The 19,284-nt window shown below is 40.5% G+C and overlaps 1 protein-coding gene across 7 annotated transcripts; it reads right to left on the reverse strand.

Annotated features, from left to right (window-relative positions):
• Nucleotides 1-446: 446 nt before the first annotated feature.
• On the reverse strand, nt 447-17,279 carry MACROH2A2 (macroH2A.2 histone). 7 transcript variants are annotated; one of them, XM_089510455.1, is made up of 9 exons: nt 17,048-17,279; nt 12,090-12,326; nt 10,154-10,260; nt 9,078-9,275; nt 7,293-7,403; nt 4,402-4,501; nt 3,316-3,405; nt 2,439-2,613; nt 447-1,734 (listed from the first exon to the last, which is right to left on the reverse strand). In XM_089510455.1, exons 2-9 carry the CDS (start codon nt 12,259-12,261, stop codon nt 1,569-1,571), a joined length of 1,119 nt encoding a protein of 372 aa, XP_089366581.1. In that variant the 5' UTR covers nt 12,262-12,326; nt 17,048-17,279; the 3' UTR covers nt 447-1,568. The 7 variants fall into 7 exon arrangements, with proteins under 7 accessions (XP_089366581.1, XP_089366580.1, XP_089366586.1 ...); XM_089510454.1 differs by having other exon boundaries at nt 17,044-17,279; XM_089510460.1 differs by lacking the exon at nt 17,048-17,279 and adding an exon at nt 16,907-16,943.
• Nucleotides 17,280-19,284: the final 2,005 nt, after the last annotated feature.

Raw genomic sequence — 19,284 nt, forward strand, 5'->3', positions numbered from 1 at the left:
TGCCCTTAGCCTAAAATGTCCCAGGAAGGGCCAAAAACATGATGAAAATGCTTCCTAGGGGTCATTTGGTGGCAAAATCAATTTTTTGTGGGGTAGCAGTGAGTGTGGGTGGCAGGGGGGTGAATGCCTTTGAGTCCATTAGAGTAATGATACTGTCCAGAGAGGCCCTTCTCTCTGTCCTACCACCCTATCAGGCTTGTTTGCTGGTAAAGAAGCGAGGACTCTTCTCAATAGCTGCTCCCACACTTTGAAATTTCCTCCCTAGAGAGGCTAGGATGGCCCCATTCCTGCTCTCCTTTTGGTGGCAGGTAAAAACATTTTTGCTCCAATGGGATTTTTCACGTTGATGAGGGTTGGGCTTTAAAATGCTGAGTGATTCAGATTTTTAAGGTTTGTATATCATTTTAATTACATTTTACTATTTTAATGTTTTTAACTTTATAAATCAATTGTTTTAAAAATGTTTTTGTATTGTTTTTAATTTCTTTGACTTAAAGTTGCTACTAGTCACCCCGAGTCCCTGTATCAGGAGCAAGGTGGAATAACAAAAAACAAAAGCAAAAACAAAAGCACACACTCTATAATCTTCTGGTTACCTAACCCCAATATAAAGAACTAAATTTTACTTTAAAAAAAACTTCACAGAGCATGCTGTGAAAGAGAATTACTTTTATGCATATGCTTAAACCACTCAGCTATTTTTTTTTCTTTTGGAAAAAAATATGTCAAACACACTGCACAAATATGCTGCAACAACAATGCTCAGGTGTTTTTGGTACACCCTTAATCATCCTCTTTCTTTTTAAAAAAATAATGTACAATTCTCTGGTCTAGTACATACAGTTTTTGAGTTGCAAAACTTAATTCTGTGAATGCAGATATCTCCCAGTGGCAGGCACCAAAGGCTTACATTGCTAAGACAGAACCATCTTGCACTTCCAAAAGATCCCTCTGCCTTTAAACTTACATCTGAAGTTGCTTTCCCATTTTAATATCAGAAGTGAAAACAAGCTCAAGCTTAAAGTTTTAAAAAAGCATTATGCCATTTTTTTTATAAAAACAAAAGATGAAATATTTTCAGCAATTACAGATCATTCTGGGGGTAAAACAGTAAAGCACCAAGTGAGTTTGCTTTGAAATTACTTTCTCCAACATGGAATGTAGACACAACATAAGGTTTTCTAACTACAGGGGAGGGAAGCAAACAATTCACATTTTTTTCTCAACCACTGTTTGTATTGAATTGTTTGCTACTCTAAAGATTAATCTTTACAAAGGTCTAAACTAAAATAACTTGAGACATATTAAAATGTAGAGAGCTGGCAACATAACCTCTTGGGATCATACAAAATGGTAGGGGGTATCTAAAGCATGGTATAATTGCAGATCAAACTCTCCCAAACAATTTCCCCATTGTTTTTCCATAACAAAAGCCCTCCACCCATCACAGAACTTCAAAGCTACTCACATACTCCGTCCTCACAATATTTTAAAAATAAAACCCAATTCTAATTCTCATTCCTACTCATATTCATGTTGAAAAATAAAATTTCATTTGGCTTTTGTTGCTACTTTGCATCTAGCTTTGCCATCTCTTGCACATAGATGCCAATGCTCTCACTGTCAAAAAGCAGGAAGTATATGTTCTTCAAGGAGGAAGGGCTGGAGTCATCAAAATGAGAAGAAATGGCTTTGAGAGTCACCTGGGCTGCAGTCTGTTTTGGAAAGCAATTTCTAGACAGAAGGGAAAGAGATCAGTATTAAAGTATGAAAGTAAAATTTTGGCATAAAAAGTCCTGAGTTAAATGCTTTGTTTTTGTGATGCTAAACGCATTTACAGTGGAACCTCGGGATACGAAATACCCGGGTTACGAATTTTTCGGGACCCGAAAAAATCCAATTGGAAATTATTGATCCGGGTTACGAACGTTTTTTCGGGTCCCGAAAAAACTTTTGGTGCTTTTCGCCGCGATTTTACACCAAATCGCGGCTTTTCCCCATTAGCGGCTATGGGGATTCGGCTTGCGAAAGCCGTTCGGGTTACGAAAGCGGCCGCGGAACGGATTATTTTCGTAACCCGAGGCTCCACTGTAGTTTGTAACTGAATGGACAATAAAATGTTAAGAAGTACCTTAACATTTCACCTAGAATACTAAAATCCCCATACAGTTCAGAAAATGCCTATGCAAACCTCTTACTATAATTTTAATAGCTGAATGAAATAGAAAGCTCAGATAATTCAAAAAACAGTTTAACCATTAAAAAAGTTTCACCCACCAGAGCTGTAAGAGGTGCAGGAGCTCTGACAGGGAAAAAATAACATGCAGGCAGCTTTACAAATGACTATTGTTGGATGGGTCAAAAATAGATCAATACCGTTATAATTTAAGCTTTATTGACAACTTAAATGGAAGGATTGAATGGGAAAAAATGAATACCTGCCACTTGGGAAAGGTGGGAAAGCCACAGATTTCAATTTTTTGTCTTCGGCAGCAGTTAAACAGTTCTTTATAGTCTCCTCCAGTTGTTCTTCACACTTGTCTGAACCCCACTGTGGGATGTGACAATGAATGACGAATTTTGCTGCTAGGCCAGTGGACTGACTGAGAGCAGCTGAAGGGGAAAAAAGGAGAAAAGGACAAGAAAATGAGACTCTATTGTCTTGAGCAGAGGTTTACCTTTTTTGCTTTTCCTGGCTGTGACAAAAGGCTCATCTCCTTCCCTCTTCCTGCTAGATGGGAAGCAAACCAGTTGGGATGCTCCTACTCGAAGATGCTCAGGGGACCTTTAAAAGCAGTTGTGCCAAAGCAAGCCCTTCACTCCACTGGGTTTTCAGGCTTTAGAAGGGCAGCTTGCTGCTTTGGTTAAAGTCTTCTCTTATTTTGAAGGTGGTAGGAATGCCACAGAACTGCTAGGATGATCCTTGCCCAACTCTTTAGCTTCAAAGTTAAAAGTAAAAGTGATTTCTTATGACCTGCTAAAGAGTGGCCCACACTTGTCATGTAAGTGAAATTATATAAGTCGAGTTGTTTTTGTGTTTTTCAAACAAAAAAACCTTTCCTTATGACACATATTTTTCCTATCACACTGTAGTAGTCACAGACATTCAAGCAGTATGTGGAATTTATTTATATTATGCAATATTATATGTCTTCTCAGCAGTAGGTCTGGGGGCAGAGGGGTTTCAAATACACTAAAGCAAATTATAGCATGTAACAATTTATGTTTTGTATTCCTGCTTTGCTCTCAATACTGGGGACCAGAAGCAGCTCACAACATAAAATGATTAATAAAACTACAGCAATCAAAAGTTACCTTCTGTGACTTCCAGAGGTCCTTGTGATTTACGGAGTTCCTTTACTGTTTCTAAGAACTCTTTACCTCCAGCCTTTTCCAGTGCTTTGCCTGAAAAAAAATATGTAAAAGCAAGATATGTCTTTATTACAAGGCTGGGTGGAGCTTTCACTTAAAAATACTAATTTTTAAAGACAATGTAGTGTCACAAGAACCAGCTCTGTTGGCCCCTTTACTATCGCCTATGGTTGTTTCTTGGACACTGAACTTTCTTGAACTTTAGACACCATAGTCAACATCAGCAATTTACAGGTTGGAGACAGTGGGACTCTTTACACTCCAAGAGCTGTTCTATAGGACAAGCCCCCTTAAAAGGAGCACATCTTAGATTGTATGGTATTAATTATGCTTTGTCTGACAGATGCTGGAGGGGTTGTGGGGGAAAAAAGTCTCTAGAATATACATCGATTCATTGTCCCAGGGTTCTCCAATTTTAGAATGAGGGGCTTTCCTGCATAAGCCAAACGACAATGCAAAAAACAGTTTTTTGAGAAACTCCCTTAATTCTGTCAATCTTTGATACAAACAATACAGATTTACCATATAAGCAATTAATTTCTATGCTAGGTGTTGCTTGAGTTATCAAGGGCATGGAAATTAGCTAAGGGTTTATCAATTAGAAGATGGTCAGATAAGACTCCAGTGGATGGCTTTAGCAGAATCCTATGGGATTCTAGGGTTCATAATTTTGTGAGATATTTAGCTTTCTCTTTCAGAGAGCTCTGATGTCACAAAAAATAACAAATCCCAGAATTCCATTGCATTTACTCATGACACTTAAAGAGGTGTCAAACTGGATTATTTCTACAGTGTGGATGCAGCCTTTGATAGCTTAATGGGATGCACAAGATAGCAGACTGGTCTGAAATAGAGGGAAATTGGGAAATCTACATAAATTACCACCATGTAACATGGCATATGGAGCTTTCCACAACTATTCAGATTTTATTTCTTCTCGAAGACTTGAAGACTAATATCAATAGATCTCTTAGGAAATCAAGTTATTCAGATGGGCAAGTATCCCCACTTCCTAAAAGAAAGTCTTACCTACTTCCTCCTTGAGGTCTATTTCACCAGTAGTTGGATGCACAATGCCTTCTACTTTCATAGAACCAATATGGCTGATGTCACTCTGTGTCAGAGAGAGCTGCAAGTTGCCAATGCAGCAGGGGAAGAAGAAAATACATAAAATGAGATGGAATAGATGAAATGATACATAATCCAGCATTTTTGATTCAGAGGCCAGGCAGAGAGCTACAAGAAAACTACAACCCAGTGCGTGAAAAAGTATTCCCTCAATGTATATCCTGAGAATCTTGTATGAAAATTGATACTGTGTTTAGCTATCATGACTCTTGCCTCTGATAGGCCTATTCTCAATTAATTTGTCTTTTAAAAAGATTCATAATTTTATTAAGGTTAAACATTTTCAAAACCATCTTAGTCTCTGGAGCCATATTCTCTGGCAGGGAATTCCTTATGGTAATTATGCACTGTGTGAAATAATGCCTCCCCTTTTCTATTCTGAAGCTATTGCCTTTCAGTTTCATTATGTGATTTCTAGACTACTAAATCTGTTGGTTGCTCTGTGTAATTACAGTGTGAAGTGGGGTGAAAAGTGTTTCAAATAAAACACGGTTAGAGAAGAAAAAGTTTCTCCCTGCACTCTGGAGGTAGACAAAGTATGGCCCACATGTGGCCCTTGGACACCTAAGTGCAGCTCCAGAAGCCCCCCAACCTCAATTTTTTTTCTTTCCTTTTTTTAATTAAAAAAAGTTCAGGCTGATTTTGGAGTGCTTTTTTTTGCCCTCACACCACCCCATATTTGCCTAAACCACAGTAATTTGCTTCCTCTGACCTCCAAAGCACCACAAACCTTGCCTAAATACAAAAGAAATTTTTAAAATTGGCTGAAAATGGCAACCAAAAGTGATGTAGCATCATTTTGGCAGACTAAAGCGTGCCAGTGCAGAGCACCAGACAGGTGCAGGATGGAAAAATAGCCACCACCTCTGCACAGTTGATCACCCTTATTAAAAAACAAATAAATCTCAGGTAATCTCACCTAACATAAATTATCTTTTTTCCTACTCAAAAACCCCGTGTTGTCCTTTCCCCCCTCAAACTAAAAAGAAACAAAAACTTTAACCTTTCCTTTCAGGGATGGTGGTCTAATTCCAAATAACTTTCTGTACCCTTTTCTTCCGTTACAATATACTCTGACATGAAGCAATCAAAATGATATACTGCATCTGAAAAATGCCTGAACAGAGATTTATATAAATACAATATGATTCTGATATCTTTAATTTCCAGTCTTTTTCCAAACAATTCTGCAAGCTGAGATGTCAACAAAGTTCACAGGTAACACATTGGAAATAAATGACATTATCTGTAACCAAGGGTATTATGGCCACAGCCATCTCTTTTACAAAATAATGTAAAAACATGCTGGTCACATGATCACAGAGATGTCATTGACAAAGATGGCTCTTTGGCTTAATAACGCAGATGAGCACCACCTCCTACAGTCAGATAGGACTAGGGAATCTGGTCAAGGGAAAACCTTTACCTTTATTTTTCTATGTAAGGAATAAAATTTGCTTGATACTTTGGGAGGACACTCTTTATTTTAAAGTGCCATTTTGGATAGTCCTCATGCAAGGAACTAGAAAGCTAGAAAACTAAAAAGGCCAAATAATAAGTTACTATATTTTTCTTCTTTCTCTCTCTCTCTCTCTCATTTTTAGAATTATTGTTAGGTGGTTGAGAATGTGACTTGCCAGTGTCATCTAGTGGGCTGAATGAGGAACTGAAACTGGATCTCCAGAGTCATAGTCCAGTGCTCAAACCACTACACTACGCTGGCTCTCCATTTTTAGATAGTAACATGCTATTTTTATGGGCTTCATAATGAGTAATGTAACAAATTCCTTTTAATAAGCAACTTTCCAATCTCTTGTCAGTTATCTCTTGTCCCATGAACCCTTTCCCATAAGCACATAAACAAAGTGTAAGATGTTTGTTCCAGTGCAATCTCCCTGTACTCTGGAGGTAGAGTACAAGGAAATTGCATTGAGTACAGGGAGAATGAACAGTGTAAAAACACCTTCAGACCAAACTACTAAAGCAGACAAAGCTTACTGCTTTTTACAGTTGTCAAGTTGCTATCAGGTTGCTAGGAACTCACCTTCAAATTAAGAATACAGGAAGCTCACTTTTCAGACACACTTTATAAATATGATGACCATGTGGTCTCTTTTCCTCTTATGAATCCTGTCTCATTCATCATTCCAGTATCCTTTATAGTCAGCCAACATACAGAAAGTATTTTAGAAAATACCAGTGTTGGCACTTTAAAGAAGTCACCAATATCAGATCAACTATACAGAGTTAGCAAGATATGGATGGATTCTACCCTCAAGAATGACCACGGAAACCATTTTCAAGGTCACAAGTCACTGCACAACATGGGTAACCCTATTTTTTTTAGGGGGGGCTTGCACACCAGGTTATAATTTGGACATGCTTTACTTGAGAATGAAGGTAAGGAGTGGTGCTACCAAATAATTAACAGCTACTGTGTAGGTCTATTAGGTTAAGTGTATTAAGAAGTTTAATAGCAATAACCCAAATTATGGCACAAACATGGCATTGGACTTCAACCTTCAGTGTCATAAAAGAAAAGTTGAAGAGAAAGCTGAAATCTAATCAGTTAAGAAATGTATAAGGTAAAATACATCACTCTCAAGTTGTTATCTGCAGAGGCAATTTTCTGATGAAATCAATTCTAAAAAAACAACACTACTATTATTTTAAATAACTTATTTAGGTAAAATAAGAGTTCCTGACTTTTGATGAATTTCTCACTAAAACACTGCAAGTCTGGACATTGTGTGGAGTAATTCTGACCCTTCTTTTGTTCTCTGAATCACTACCTTCTGTCCTGGAACAAGGCTCTTTGAGGAGAGTACAGTGAACCCATCTCCAGGTCCATCATCAGCTGATGAATTTGATGCTCCTTCTTTTTCATTCTCCTTCTGTTTGTTCTGTTGGAAATGAACAGGAACGTTCAGGGTGGGAAGCTAACAGCAGTATTTCAGATGATCAAATATACATACACACAACAGGTTCTTTAGAGGCTTCACACAAATGATACTTGACCATAATAAACTCATGGGTGACCCCATTTTTTATAAATGAGAATTTTCTGCAAACACATGAAGGGGGCAATATTCTGAGCTATTCTGTTACATTACATCCTGTTTGGATTAATGTAATACTCTATGTGGGGTTGCTTTTGAAAACTGTTCAGAAACTGTTTTGAAACTGTAGTAGGTTCAAAATGCTACAGCCAGGCTGCTGGCTGGTACTGATTACAGGGATCATGTGTTGAAATGTCACTGCCTGCCAGTTTGTTTCTGGACACAGTTCGAAAGTGCTGGTTTTGACCTTTAAAGCACTATATACCTTAGATCCAGACTATCTGAGAGAGGATATCTTCTTATACAAGCCAGTGACAGATTTAATGTCCAGAGAGGAGGCCTTTCTCTCCATCCCACCATCTTCACAAGCATGTTGGATGAAGACGAGAAAAGAGGACCTGTGGCTGCAGAAAACCCTCCCTGCTCTCTTTCCAGCAACAGGCAAAGACCTTTTTATTTGGACAGGCCTTTGCACTATAAATTATATAACAGTAGTATGGATGAAGTGGTGTGCCGTGTTTTTATTTTATTTTTTGTCTGTTAATGGTAATAATGTTTTAAATGTGTTTTGTTTTAATCATAGTTTAAATATATTGTTATGTAATTATTTTTTTACTTTTGTAAAATGTGATTTTAATTTAATCTTGTTTTCCACTTCTAGAAGCTGCCTTAGATCCCATTCTGAGAGAAAGGTCAGATATAAATACACTCAATCAATCAATCAATCAAGGGTGTTGTGTGCAACATTCAACAAGGTTCCTTTCACAAGTTATTTAATATATGTAATAACCTGCTATGGGGTGTGACTTTCTGCAAGGTTCCTTTCACAAATTATTTAATATCTATAATTAATTGCTAATGGGTGTCATCAGATGATTTGGAGTATGTGATGTCACTTGTGTGCTGATGATGCCATTTCATTCCATCTGAATAAGGCTAACATTGTGAAGTGCTGAAGTCAGTGGTAGGATGGATGAACAACAAAAAACAGAAATGAAATCCTGATAAGATGATTCTGAGAGCAGGAGGTTTCAGACAGCCTGTTCTAGATGTAATAGCAGTCCTCTGAGAGAGCAATGATATTTTCAAGTACCCTTTGATTCAAAGTTACCACTGGAGGCTCAAAATAATCTCAATGGCAAATATTACTTATGGCTAGTGGTGTGCCAGCTACTGACTTTCTTGGACCATGATAACCTGTCATTATTTGTGTGTTTAATCTATATCCTGCCTTTCTTGCAATATCCAAAGAGGCTCACAACATAGCTAAAAGCAGTAAGAAAAATAAGAAGATTAAAAAACAATGAAATAGTTTATGCTATTAAAAAGCACAAACACAATACAGTTTAAAAACAATTAAAATACAACAATGAAAATAGAAGTTTGCCACTATCCATTAATATCTGCAATTAACCTGACCACAAAGAAAGGTGATCATCAGGAAAAGGTGAGACCCATCCCAAGAAGAACTCTTTGCTTTCCTGACAGGCAGAACAGCATAGTGCAAGTCCTGCTTACCTTTTTGGGAGTCCGGGCTTTGGAAGCCTTTGCTTTCTTTCCAGTCTTCTTGGTCCCCAAAGATTTTCTCCCTCTCTTCTCTGGGGAAGGTGAAAGGATAGTATCAGATTTGCTCTTGGTGCCTCGTTTTTTGGCAAGAAGCTCTGGGTGAATTCTGGGCAGAACTCCTCCACTTGCAATGGTCACTCCTTTTAGCAACTGCAGAAAAAGGGAGCATATAGAGATAGATAGTATATGAATATAAGTTCTCTTGAGATTCTTCATTCAGTTTAACTGAATGTATTTGTTGCCTTTACAAACAATTTGCCATACAAAAGAGAACCCTGTATGTGTTGTCTGAAACACTTTGCAGGATGAATGGGAATAGGAATGGGATCAATTTTTTTTAAATGAAGTTTTTTTTTCCTTATTTTTCCATATACTACAAAACTTATAACTGTAACACTCTTCAAAGTAATGGGGGAAGACACTTGACATGACAAAGAAGCATCTATTTAGAAGTTGTTCCCACTGAGATCAATGGAGCTTACTCCCAGGTAAATGGGTATAGGTCAGATTATCTGAGTGCAGTTAGTAACATACTATTAGTATAGCTGGCAATACTACCCACCCTAGATTTGTGGTGATGGGGAAAATGCACTGTGTCTCACAACTGGATATTGGTTAATGAAAATGTACTATTTAAATTCAAAGAACTGATTGCAAGGCATGTAGGGCAGATTGATAGTTTTTTTTACATATCTGTACCAAGTGTCACAATGCTCAGAAATTATCTGCTCAATTTCCCTCCCCAGGAAACCCAAACATTTTCTGAATGCCCTTATTAAGTGGAAAACAACCTACAATGAGCAAGGGCTACTTGCAAGCAATAGCATGTTTGGCAAATTTAGGGGAACAAGAACAAAAAACATAAAATGATTTACAAGTCTTCTCTGAACTTAGGAACTGCAACATTTTATTTGTAGTTTCTTTGAACAACCCCCTTTGGTTACCACAACAAGCATCCCTTTGCTGAATAACAGAAGAAAGCAGAAACCCCAACAAAGACAACTTCAGCAGTCACTAGGAAAGCATACCTGATTTAACTCCTCATCATTGGCAACTGCAAGAAGGATGTGTCTTGGGGCAATTCTTCCTTTTTTGTTGTCCCTTGCAGCATTACCAGCTAATTCCAATATTTCTGCTACAAATACATTGGGATACACCTCAGTTATAAGAAATATAACAAACAATTTCAGTACGAAATCTCCGTTATCAATTGTCTGATCTGCCCCCAAATTTGACCAGTAACATCAGAGGATTATTTATGCTTTCAGTGAAGATACTCTTGTAGCACGGTTGGGATGAACTGCAATCCCAGGCACAAATACCTGCAAGAGATGCCCAATAAAGAGCAGCCTCTGGTCGCTCCAGCCATGATTGAACTGTGACCATGGCGATTGCATAGCCTGCTTCCAAAGCATGCTGTCACTGCAGTTCCAAGCCACCCTCTGCCAAGAGCCACTTTATCTCTGTTTCTTTTTGGTCTGGCTTTTAGGACCCAGATCAGCTGCCTTAGACCCAAACTGTTACTACTGCAATGAACACCCAAAATATACAAATCTAGTAACTGAACTGTTTTGATGTCTAAATAATGGTTTCACAAAGTGTGTCAGTTCACTGAAGGCCCCCACTGCTTTGGGGTCATGCTTTATGTAAACTCCATGCCCCTAATATGTCCAGAAGCCACTTTATTTGGCTGTACGTTTTGGGCCTACGCTCTGCTACACTCAATAGTACTTGCTTCTAACAGGTATGGATAGGGTTGCATTACAAGTTTTATTGATTATATTGGCTATGCTCATTTATTGAAGTCTTAATTAACAGATGTCTTCCTGTACTTATTTTCTGTTTTTCAAATTAATGTCTAATCCCGCTGGCTCTCAATACATCTTGAAAATATTATTAAAAACAAAAATTAACAACACGAAAAGCATTCTTAATTTAAAACAATACAATAACAACAATTCTATAGCAGCAACCAATAGAAATAAACCAAGCAAACAGAAACAGGCTGACCAGGCAATTCCCCAAAACACCCTCTAAACTTTAGCAAACTTTCTAAAAGCTATCAGCAAGTGGCCAGGTAAGTTTTCTTAGTTAAAAGGTATTAATTGCAGAGGTTGCCTTAGGGTAGCCATAAGCTGGACATGAATTGAAGGCACACAACAACATAGCAGTTTTTTCCACAGTTTGAATATCTATCTTGCTTCTGTGAGTCCAGAAAAATAGGTTACACACGCAATAGGCTATGGGTTCCTTAAGCACATTCACCCCAAGGCATATATTTCATGGAAACCAGAGCATAAGTATCCATATGAATATGTCCCATTACATTATCACTGTGGAAAAAATAGAATGATCGTGCAGGTGGAGCGTACAAATGCTTACTTTTAGTGTATGATTTGGTTCCCATTAACAAATGTATACACTATGGGGGATGGCATGAAAACCCTTTGTTTGCTTCTATACTTCATTATGTGTAAAAATTACGAATTTAGCTCACGTTTGGGCTGTACTTTTTTTTAAAAAAATGTTTTTACATGTTTAACTCCTTTCAGTTCTTCATAGCCCAAAATGAAAAATCCCACCTTCAGATGGAAAAATCCGGATTTGATCACTTGTACAACCTAGCAACATCATCACTTTTATTTGAGGACTTATAACCTGTCTTTCTGGAGTTGACTGGGAGATTGGATTTGATGACCCTTCCAGCTGTATAATTCTGTGATAAATAGCACCCATTCAGGCTTAGCAAGAACAAACACACACACACACACACACATCTAGGACAAAGCAGAACAGATTAGATTATCGGCACTATTCCTACTTCTATGCTGAAAATTTGAATTCAGCAATACTGGACCAGCAGATGATTTAAGTCTATTTGTTATCAGTGTAAAGCTTGGCTATCAGATATGCTGCGCATGCTAGCCGTACCACCCACCATTTTTATCTGCGACATGTTCTTACCTGCTAGATATTCTATGACAGCCGCCATATAGACAGGAGCACCCACTCCTATCCGATATTTGTACGTTCCTTTCTTCAAGTATCGCATCATTCTTCCCACTGGAAAAATAACGCCTGCTCTGCTGGAGCGTGACATTTTGGACATTTTTTTCTTTCCACCTCTGGCCGACATGTTGTCGTCTTGTGTTTTTCAATCTTCTTGCAGATGATCCTTATTTATTTGTCCCAAAGCAAAACCTAGAGAGTGAAAACAGTGACCGGTGTTGAGCATGGAATGTAACAGGCCTTCTGAATGCAGTAAAAATTAGGAATTAAAATATGTCACTGGTAAATTAGTTCATAAATCACTGTATTAATCCCTTTCTGTTCTAACAATCAATCATAATCCCTGAACAGAATCTCTTATTTCTGAGGTTGTTCAAAAGCACAAAACTCCTCTTTTCTGCAGGTACATCTTTGGCATGAAGAGGCATGTAAAACCGCACTTGCTAAAACTGTGTCTACTACATAGCTATTTATCTGTCTGCATATCTTGTAGCCCAATTTTCTTTCAAGGCTGGGACAACAGGTGGTTTGAAACATATTGAAGTGACTAATAAACAACCTAAATTATAAGTAAAGTTATACATTAATGTGAAACAGCCATTAAAAACATCATAGAATCATAGAGTTGGAAGAGACCACAAGGGCCATTCAGTCCAACCCCCTGCCATGCAGGAAATCCAAATCAAAGCATCTCCGACAGATGGCCATCTAGCCTCTGCTTAAAGACCTCCAAGGAAGGAGAATCCACTACACCTTAATAAATATGTTCAAACATTACGGCAAGGATACTATATTCATATGAGGAGTTCCACACTCCTCCCACTATTCCCAGCATCTGCCATGTGCTATACTTCTTGCCCTCTATCAAGTCTTTGGACATCTGAGAAGGTAATGTCAGCTCTTTTCTCTCTTTAGCAGAACTGCAGTTGAGTGCTGCCTGAGTATACCACAACCATACCTTCCCAACAACTAGCCATAGCAGTCTGCCCTGACAACTGGAAGCTGATGGGGTGTCCCTGTGAATATTATACAAAGAAGTACTGATTGTGCATTATGCGAAGAGGTATTGCATACTTTCTGCATAATGTTTCAAAGAATGGACATTCATGTGTGCTGTCACTAACAGGATTCCAGCTTAGAAGTCCAGCACATCTATTTAGACCCAGTTAATAAATAACATCTGTCTGAATGAAAACATCTTTGCTTGTTGGTGGAAGGAAAAGGAGTAAGCTGGCCTAATCTCCCTGGGAAGGACATGATCTAGGAGTGACCACTGGAATTTCCTCTCCCATATTTACAACCAAACATATTTCTGAAGGTGACAAGACTGAAAACAATACTTCTTGCAGATCTTAACACCCAGGCAAGCTCACTTGGGGAGGTATGGCCCTTCAGATAGCCTGGATCTGAACTATATAGAAATGTATAGGTCATAGCATTTTGGACTCTGCCCAGAAATGGGCTGATAGAGCTGTTATAACAGAGGCTACAAGAGGCAGCTACTGGGACTATAAAAGCTCCATACTTCTTTTCATCTTATACCATAAAAGCAGACGATCCAGAGACTTTAAAAACCCATATGCTATTTAAAAAAAAAGCCTGATTCTTCTCCTTGGCTTTGACTAGCATCCCTCCACATATGAATCTGTTCCTGGATTGGGGATACGTGGATTTTAGAACTGTGATCTGGCTATGGAGATTTACTTGGGTAACATATACCTGATAAAATACAAATAGCCAATTGCCCACAAGTCTATCGTATCACTGTAACACATTTCTGCTGAATGGGCAATAACTGGTGATGATGAGGCATGTGGGTGGGGGTTCCTAGCCATTTCACAAATTTCCTGAACACATAGAAAGTACTTCTGAACAGAGCTGTGGTAAGTGTGCTTGGGATGTAGTTTTCAACTGCAGCCTAGGACTCACATTGAATGTTTCCCCATACAAAATCCTAATCTATTCCCATAGAAAGCTAGATGTCAGGAAGAAAAAGATCTAGCTGCCTTATTGTCAACTACTATCCTATTTTTCTTTGCATGTGCAGGGACTCACCTGGCATGCAATGGTGATCTTCCACCTTAGAACAAGAGTACACAGCTCAGGCTGTCTTAACACCACAGTACAGTCTAAGCCTAACTAGCAGACCTAACTAAGGCTAGGCCAAACTAATTGGTAAGCTGTACAAAGGACAACCGCATCGATTATGTGCATTAAAAAATTGTAACAGAGGGAGGAAAGCAACGTAGCAGCACCTTTAAGACTATTTTTTCTTAGAAAAAATTGTAAGAGCTTTTATGGATATAAAACCACTTCTTTGGATGTAGTACAGACTGATAACAAAAACATGTTTACAGTTACAGTTGGAATGTAATAAGATCCCGGATGCATATCATGATCCTTTGTCCTGCGTTTCCAAAGGGCTGCAGTATGTGATACAGGTACATGTCTTTCAGATCTTTGCAGTGATCAGTTAGTGTTGATGTGTGAAAGCAATAAATTGCTTTACCAAAAGTCTGTTTCCTTGGGTTCAAAAAGCTGCTTTACATTCCTTTCCCCCTCCTCCTCCTCTCTTTTTATGCCGCAAGAGACTAACACAGCTTCTTCGTCAAAAACCAATTCTTATGTGGTTGCTTCGCTCTCTCCATTGGACCCTCTGGCACTTGATACCTGAAGTAATCTATAATTTATTAATTTAAGTCCTCTCACTTGCCCTTGTCCCTGACAACCGACAGCCCTCTGTGACCACTAATATGATAAAACCCAGCAAATTATAACTAAGGCACTGGGAGATGATAACCCATCTAAAATAAGGTGCATAACAATTAGTTCACTAATGAATACAATGTAAGAACCCAAGATATCAAAACCAAGCAAACAAAGTCGATGCGTGCTACAAGTTGTCTCACACAACTTCACGCATCATTGTGTGTGTTTGTGAGTCTGTCCGCTTCTCAGCCCTCAATGTTCTCGATGGGGGAAAATGGTGGTAGTGGTGCCAGAGTGGCATTGGGGTTTGACGGTTGGAATAAGGCTCTGGAGACCAGGGTTTGATTCCTGGCTTGGTCACAAAATCTCCTGGGTGATCTTGGGTAAATCACACGCTCTCAACTTCAGGGGGAGGCAATGGCAAACCTCCTGTATAGCAAATCTTGCCAAGAAAACCCCATGGTCATGGTCTTTGAGTTGCCATAAATCGGAAATGACTTGAAGGCACAAAACAACAACGGGGTGCTTATTGTTCTCACACAACAACAACAACAACAATGTGGTGCTCTCACATAGTGGGGTGGGACCCCCCCCCCCGGGGGAGAAGGTGTCAGTTGCTCAAAGGGGGCTGGGTTCAAGACTTAGAAGCCTTGATCAACCCTTCTCTTCTTCTATCCAAACTTTTTTGTGTAAAATGTACACATGGTTGAGTCACTGAATTTACTTAAAACCATCCTAATCAAGTTATTTCTTTATAACACATTACAGATAGTATTACAGATACGAATATACACCAAGGTGCAAATGAAAATACATATACACTAAAGGTACACGGGAATGAAAGCATGTATGCTAAAAACAATTTTTATTGAGTGTGAGGGTGGTGAGGTCTGCATGTACATGGAAGTGAGGGGGAATGGGTCCCGGGGTAAAAACCTCTGTGCTTTTAATATATATATATGTGTTTGTGTATACACACACACACACACACACACACCTACATATACACACACATAGCGCATATATATAGATATATACACATAGCTTTGTATAGCCATGCCTTTCTATAGGAAACTCTACCCCTTTAAAAAGGGGCTGGGCTTTTAACGCAGCAGCAATTCATTCTCTTTCCTTCTTCTCCTCCTTCCTTTTCAAATTCAAACCGCCAAATCATTAAAAACCTAACGTAAAGCAGGAGGAGAATACAGCCCTCCCCCTCAAGGGCCAAGAGGAGGAGGCTAGCTCTCTTCCCCTTTTAACGAAGGGTCATAGGCCGGACCGTTGAAAAAAAGCGCGCGCGCAAGAGAGAGAGAGAGAGAGAGCTTTAAACAGGGGCTAACATTCCATTCAGGAAAGGGGAGGGGCGTTTTTAGGGCGGCAATTGGGAAAGGTAGAGGCGGAGGAAAGCAGAGACACGGGGGAGGGGGGTGTTCGCGCGCGTTCAAGCACGCATGCGCAAGAGGGGGGTTATTATGGGAAACCGCTTCCGCGCGCCTCCGCCGCCGCGCTGACTCTTTCTTTCTTTCTTTCTTTCTTTCTTTTTCCCGCGCGATTGCTCTGGAGAAAGCCTTGAGGAGGGGAGTGGGGGAGGGGAAATAAGGGAGGCAGGCGCCCCTCCCCCTCCTTCCGGCTGCAAAGGAGATGACCGTTAACGGCTCCCCGGCTGCAAAGGCGCCCCGGAAAGGGAAGCGCTGAGGGAGTGACCTCCGTCCTCCTCTTCTTCGTCGTCCTCCTCCTCGCCTCAGTTCTTCTCACTCCCCCTTGGGAAGGAGAGAGAGAGAGAGAGGCGCGGCGGAGGGAAACGGAGGGAGGGAGGGAGGACGGGACCCCCACCGTGGAGAAAGCGGCGGCACGGCAAGGTCCCCCTTCTCAGCCGCGTCCGCATGACCTCTGCGAGGCTGGCAAGGAGGGCGCACCCCATCCGCCCCGATGGGGCTGCCTTCCTTCGCCCTGGCCCGCCACACCCCCCAGTAAACACCAGACACCACGACGACGTCTATGCACAAGCACGCCTCGCACCTCCCGCCCCACCCGCTCCGTAAAAACAAAGGGCTGATAGCTACGCAAAGGGGCCGCCGCCCCCTTGGTCTCCGTGGAGAGGCCTCCTTCGCCGCCGCCGCCCAACGCTTCCCCGGAGGAGACCCCCGCTGGGGTGCTTCCCGCCGCCCCCGCCACTCCCAGGCCCCCGTTTCCCGGTCACCTGCCCGAGCGCCGCAGTGCCAGCGCCCTCCTCCTTTCTTCCTTCCCCTTTCGGCGCTGGTTATTGTATGATGGTTTCAATGGCGGCAGCTCTGGAGGCCGGTGGTAGGCAGCGGAGGGAGGGGGGGCTCCTTCTCCACCACAAACCACCTCTAGGAGGAGTCACGGCGGCGCGGTCCTCCGAGAGAGAGAGCGAGCGAGAGAGCGCCCCTCCGCCGCCAAGGCCAGCTCTAGCAGGAGGCTCCCCTTGAGACGCCTGGGAAGAAGGAGGGAGCGAGCGGAGGCCAGGTGGCAAGGAAGAGAAGAAGAAGGAGATGCTCCCCCGCAAAGGAAGAGAGAGATTTACTCACACAGACACACAAGTATACATGTATACAGCCACACTATATACACGCACACACACACACACACATATAGTGTCCACATGCATACTTTGTGTGTGTATATATATATATGTACACAAAAGTATACATACACACAAGTATACATGCATACGTGAACACTATATATATGTATGCATACTTGTGTGTGTATACTTTTGTGTGTGTGGTTTTTTATATATATATATATATACACACACACAAGTATCCATGCATAATTGTGTGTGTACTTTTGTACACACACCTATATATGTATAGTGTGCAAATATATATATATATATAGTAATGGTGTGCATGTATGCATGCATATTTGTGTGTGTATACATGCACAAAAGTACACATACATGCATACATGCACACACACTACATATATATATAGTGTGCATGTATACTAGTGTGTGTATATATATAGAGACAAAAGTACACATATACACGTGTATGCACACACCCAGACACTGCATACATAAAAGTGTACACACACACACATATATATATACACACACATACATCTCCAAGACTCCCTATGCTCCACTGCTCTGCTCAGGTGCTGCAAATTCACACCTATGACCTCCTTAATAGATCCCATCCATCTGGCATGCAACCTTCCTCTCTTTCTATTTTCTTCCATCTTTCCTTGCAGTATTGCTTTGTCCAGTGAATCTGCCTCCTCATGATGGGGCCAAAGTACGACAGCCTCAGCCTTGTCATCTTGGCTTCTGGAGAGAAAGTGTATATATATATACACACCCACCAACAAAAGTCTACATGTAACACACACACAAACATACACACACACACACAGCACAAAATACACACACAATATATATACAGTGGTCCCCCGGGTTACGAAATTAATTCGTTCCGCTGCCCTTTTCGTAACCCGGAAGGCTTTCGCAAGCCGAATTGCCATAGGCGCTAATGGGGAAAAGCCGCGATTTGGTGCGAAATAGCGCCGAAAAGCACCAAAAGTTTTTTCGTAACCCGAAAAAACTTTCGTAACGCGGAACAGTTTTTTTAAATAATTTTTTTTCGTAACCCGGGAATTTCGTAAGGCGGCGCATTCGTATCCCGGGGTACCACTGTATATATATATAGAGAGAGAGAGAGAGAGAGAGTCTTTGTCCTTCCTTCCTTCCTTTCCTTTCAAACTGCTGCTGGGCAGATGTAACCATCATCCACAGTCTGGCATGCTCTCTTCCTGAAGGCTTAGGAGAGGGGTTCCCAATCCCAACCTTTTTGACTCGCAGAGCCCTCATTTCTATGGTGGAGCCCCTGAGAGGCCTACCCAATGTCTTACAAGTTAATGGTGTTTAGGAGTATATATATAAATATATTCTTATTCTTTAATTCCATTCAGTGTTTATTTCTTTTTCCTGGAGTGGCCACAGAGCACCTGGGAAGTCCCCTAAGGGCTCCTCAGAACACGGCTTGGGGACCCTAGCTTAGAACATTTTTAGTTACCATTTCACAACCATGATTTAAAGAAGAAGAAGAAGAAGAAAGAAGGGCTGTATAAAAACATTAAAGATCTTTGAAGATGTCAGCCACAGATGCTAGTGAAATGTTCAGAACAAACTCTTCCAGAACGTGGCCACATAGCCCAAAAAGCCCACAAAAAACTATTAAAGCTCTTCTTTTAACTACCTGACCAGACAAAATCAAAATGGCACTAGTGGGACTTTCCAGGTGTGTTACATGTATTTGCCAGAATGCTGCAAAACAGCAGGCTAGGCTGTTTTAATTTCCAGATTGGAGGCATTACTTGACGTAACTGGAGGAATCATTTACAATTGTGTAGTGCTAGACATCCCAAGCATTACTCAACGATGCTTTCTTTGCAACCAATACCGGTAGCTTAATAT

Source organism: Sceloporus occidentalis, unplaced genomic scaffold (assembly GCF_023333645.1).
Source record: "Sceloporus occidentalis isolate IW3139 unplaced genomic scaffold, rSceOcc1.0.p SCAF_2, whole genome shotgun sequence".
Lineage (NCBI taxonomy): Eukaryota > Metazoa > Chordata > Lepidosauria > Squamata > Phrynosomatidae > Sceloporus > Sceloporus occidentalis.

Excerpts from the sequence above, each read along its gene's own strand:
- MACROH2A2 (XM_089510455.1), bottom strand. The coding sequence starts at position 12,261 with ATGTCGGCCAGAGGTGGAAAGAAAAAAATGTCCAAAATGTCACGCTCC. Across the intron at positions 9,276-10,153 it reads ATGATGAGGAGTTAAATCAG|TTGCTAAAAGGAGTGACCAT; the intron begins GTATGCTTTCCT and ends CTTTTTCTGCAG. Across the intron at positions 2,614-3,315 it reads ACCTCTGGAAGTCACAGAAG|CTGCTCTCAGTCAGTCCACT; the intron begins GTAACTTTTGAT and ends TTTCCCCTTCAG.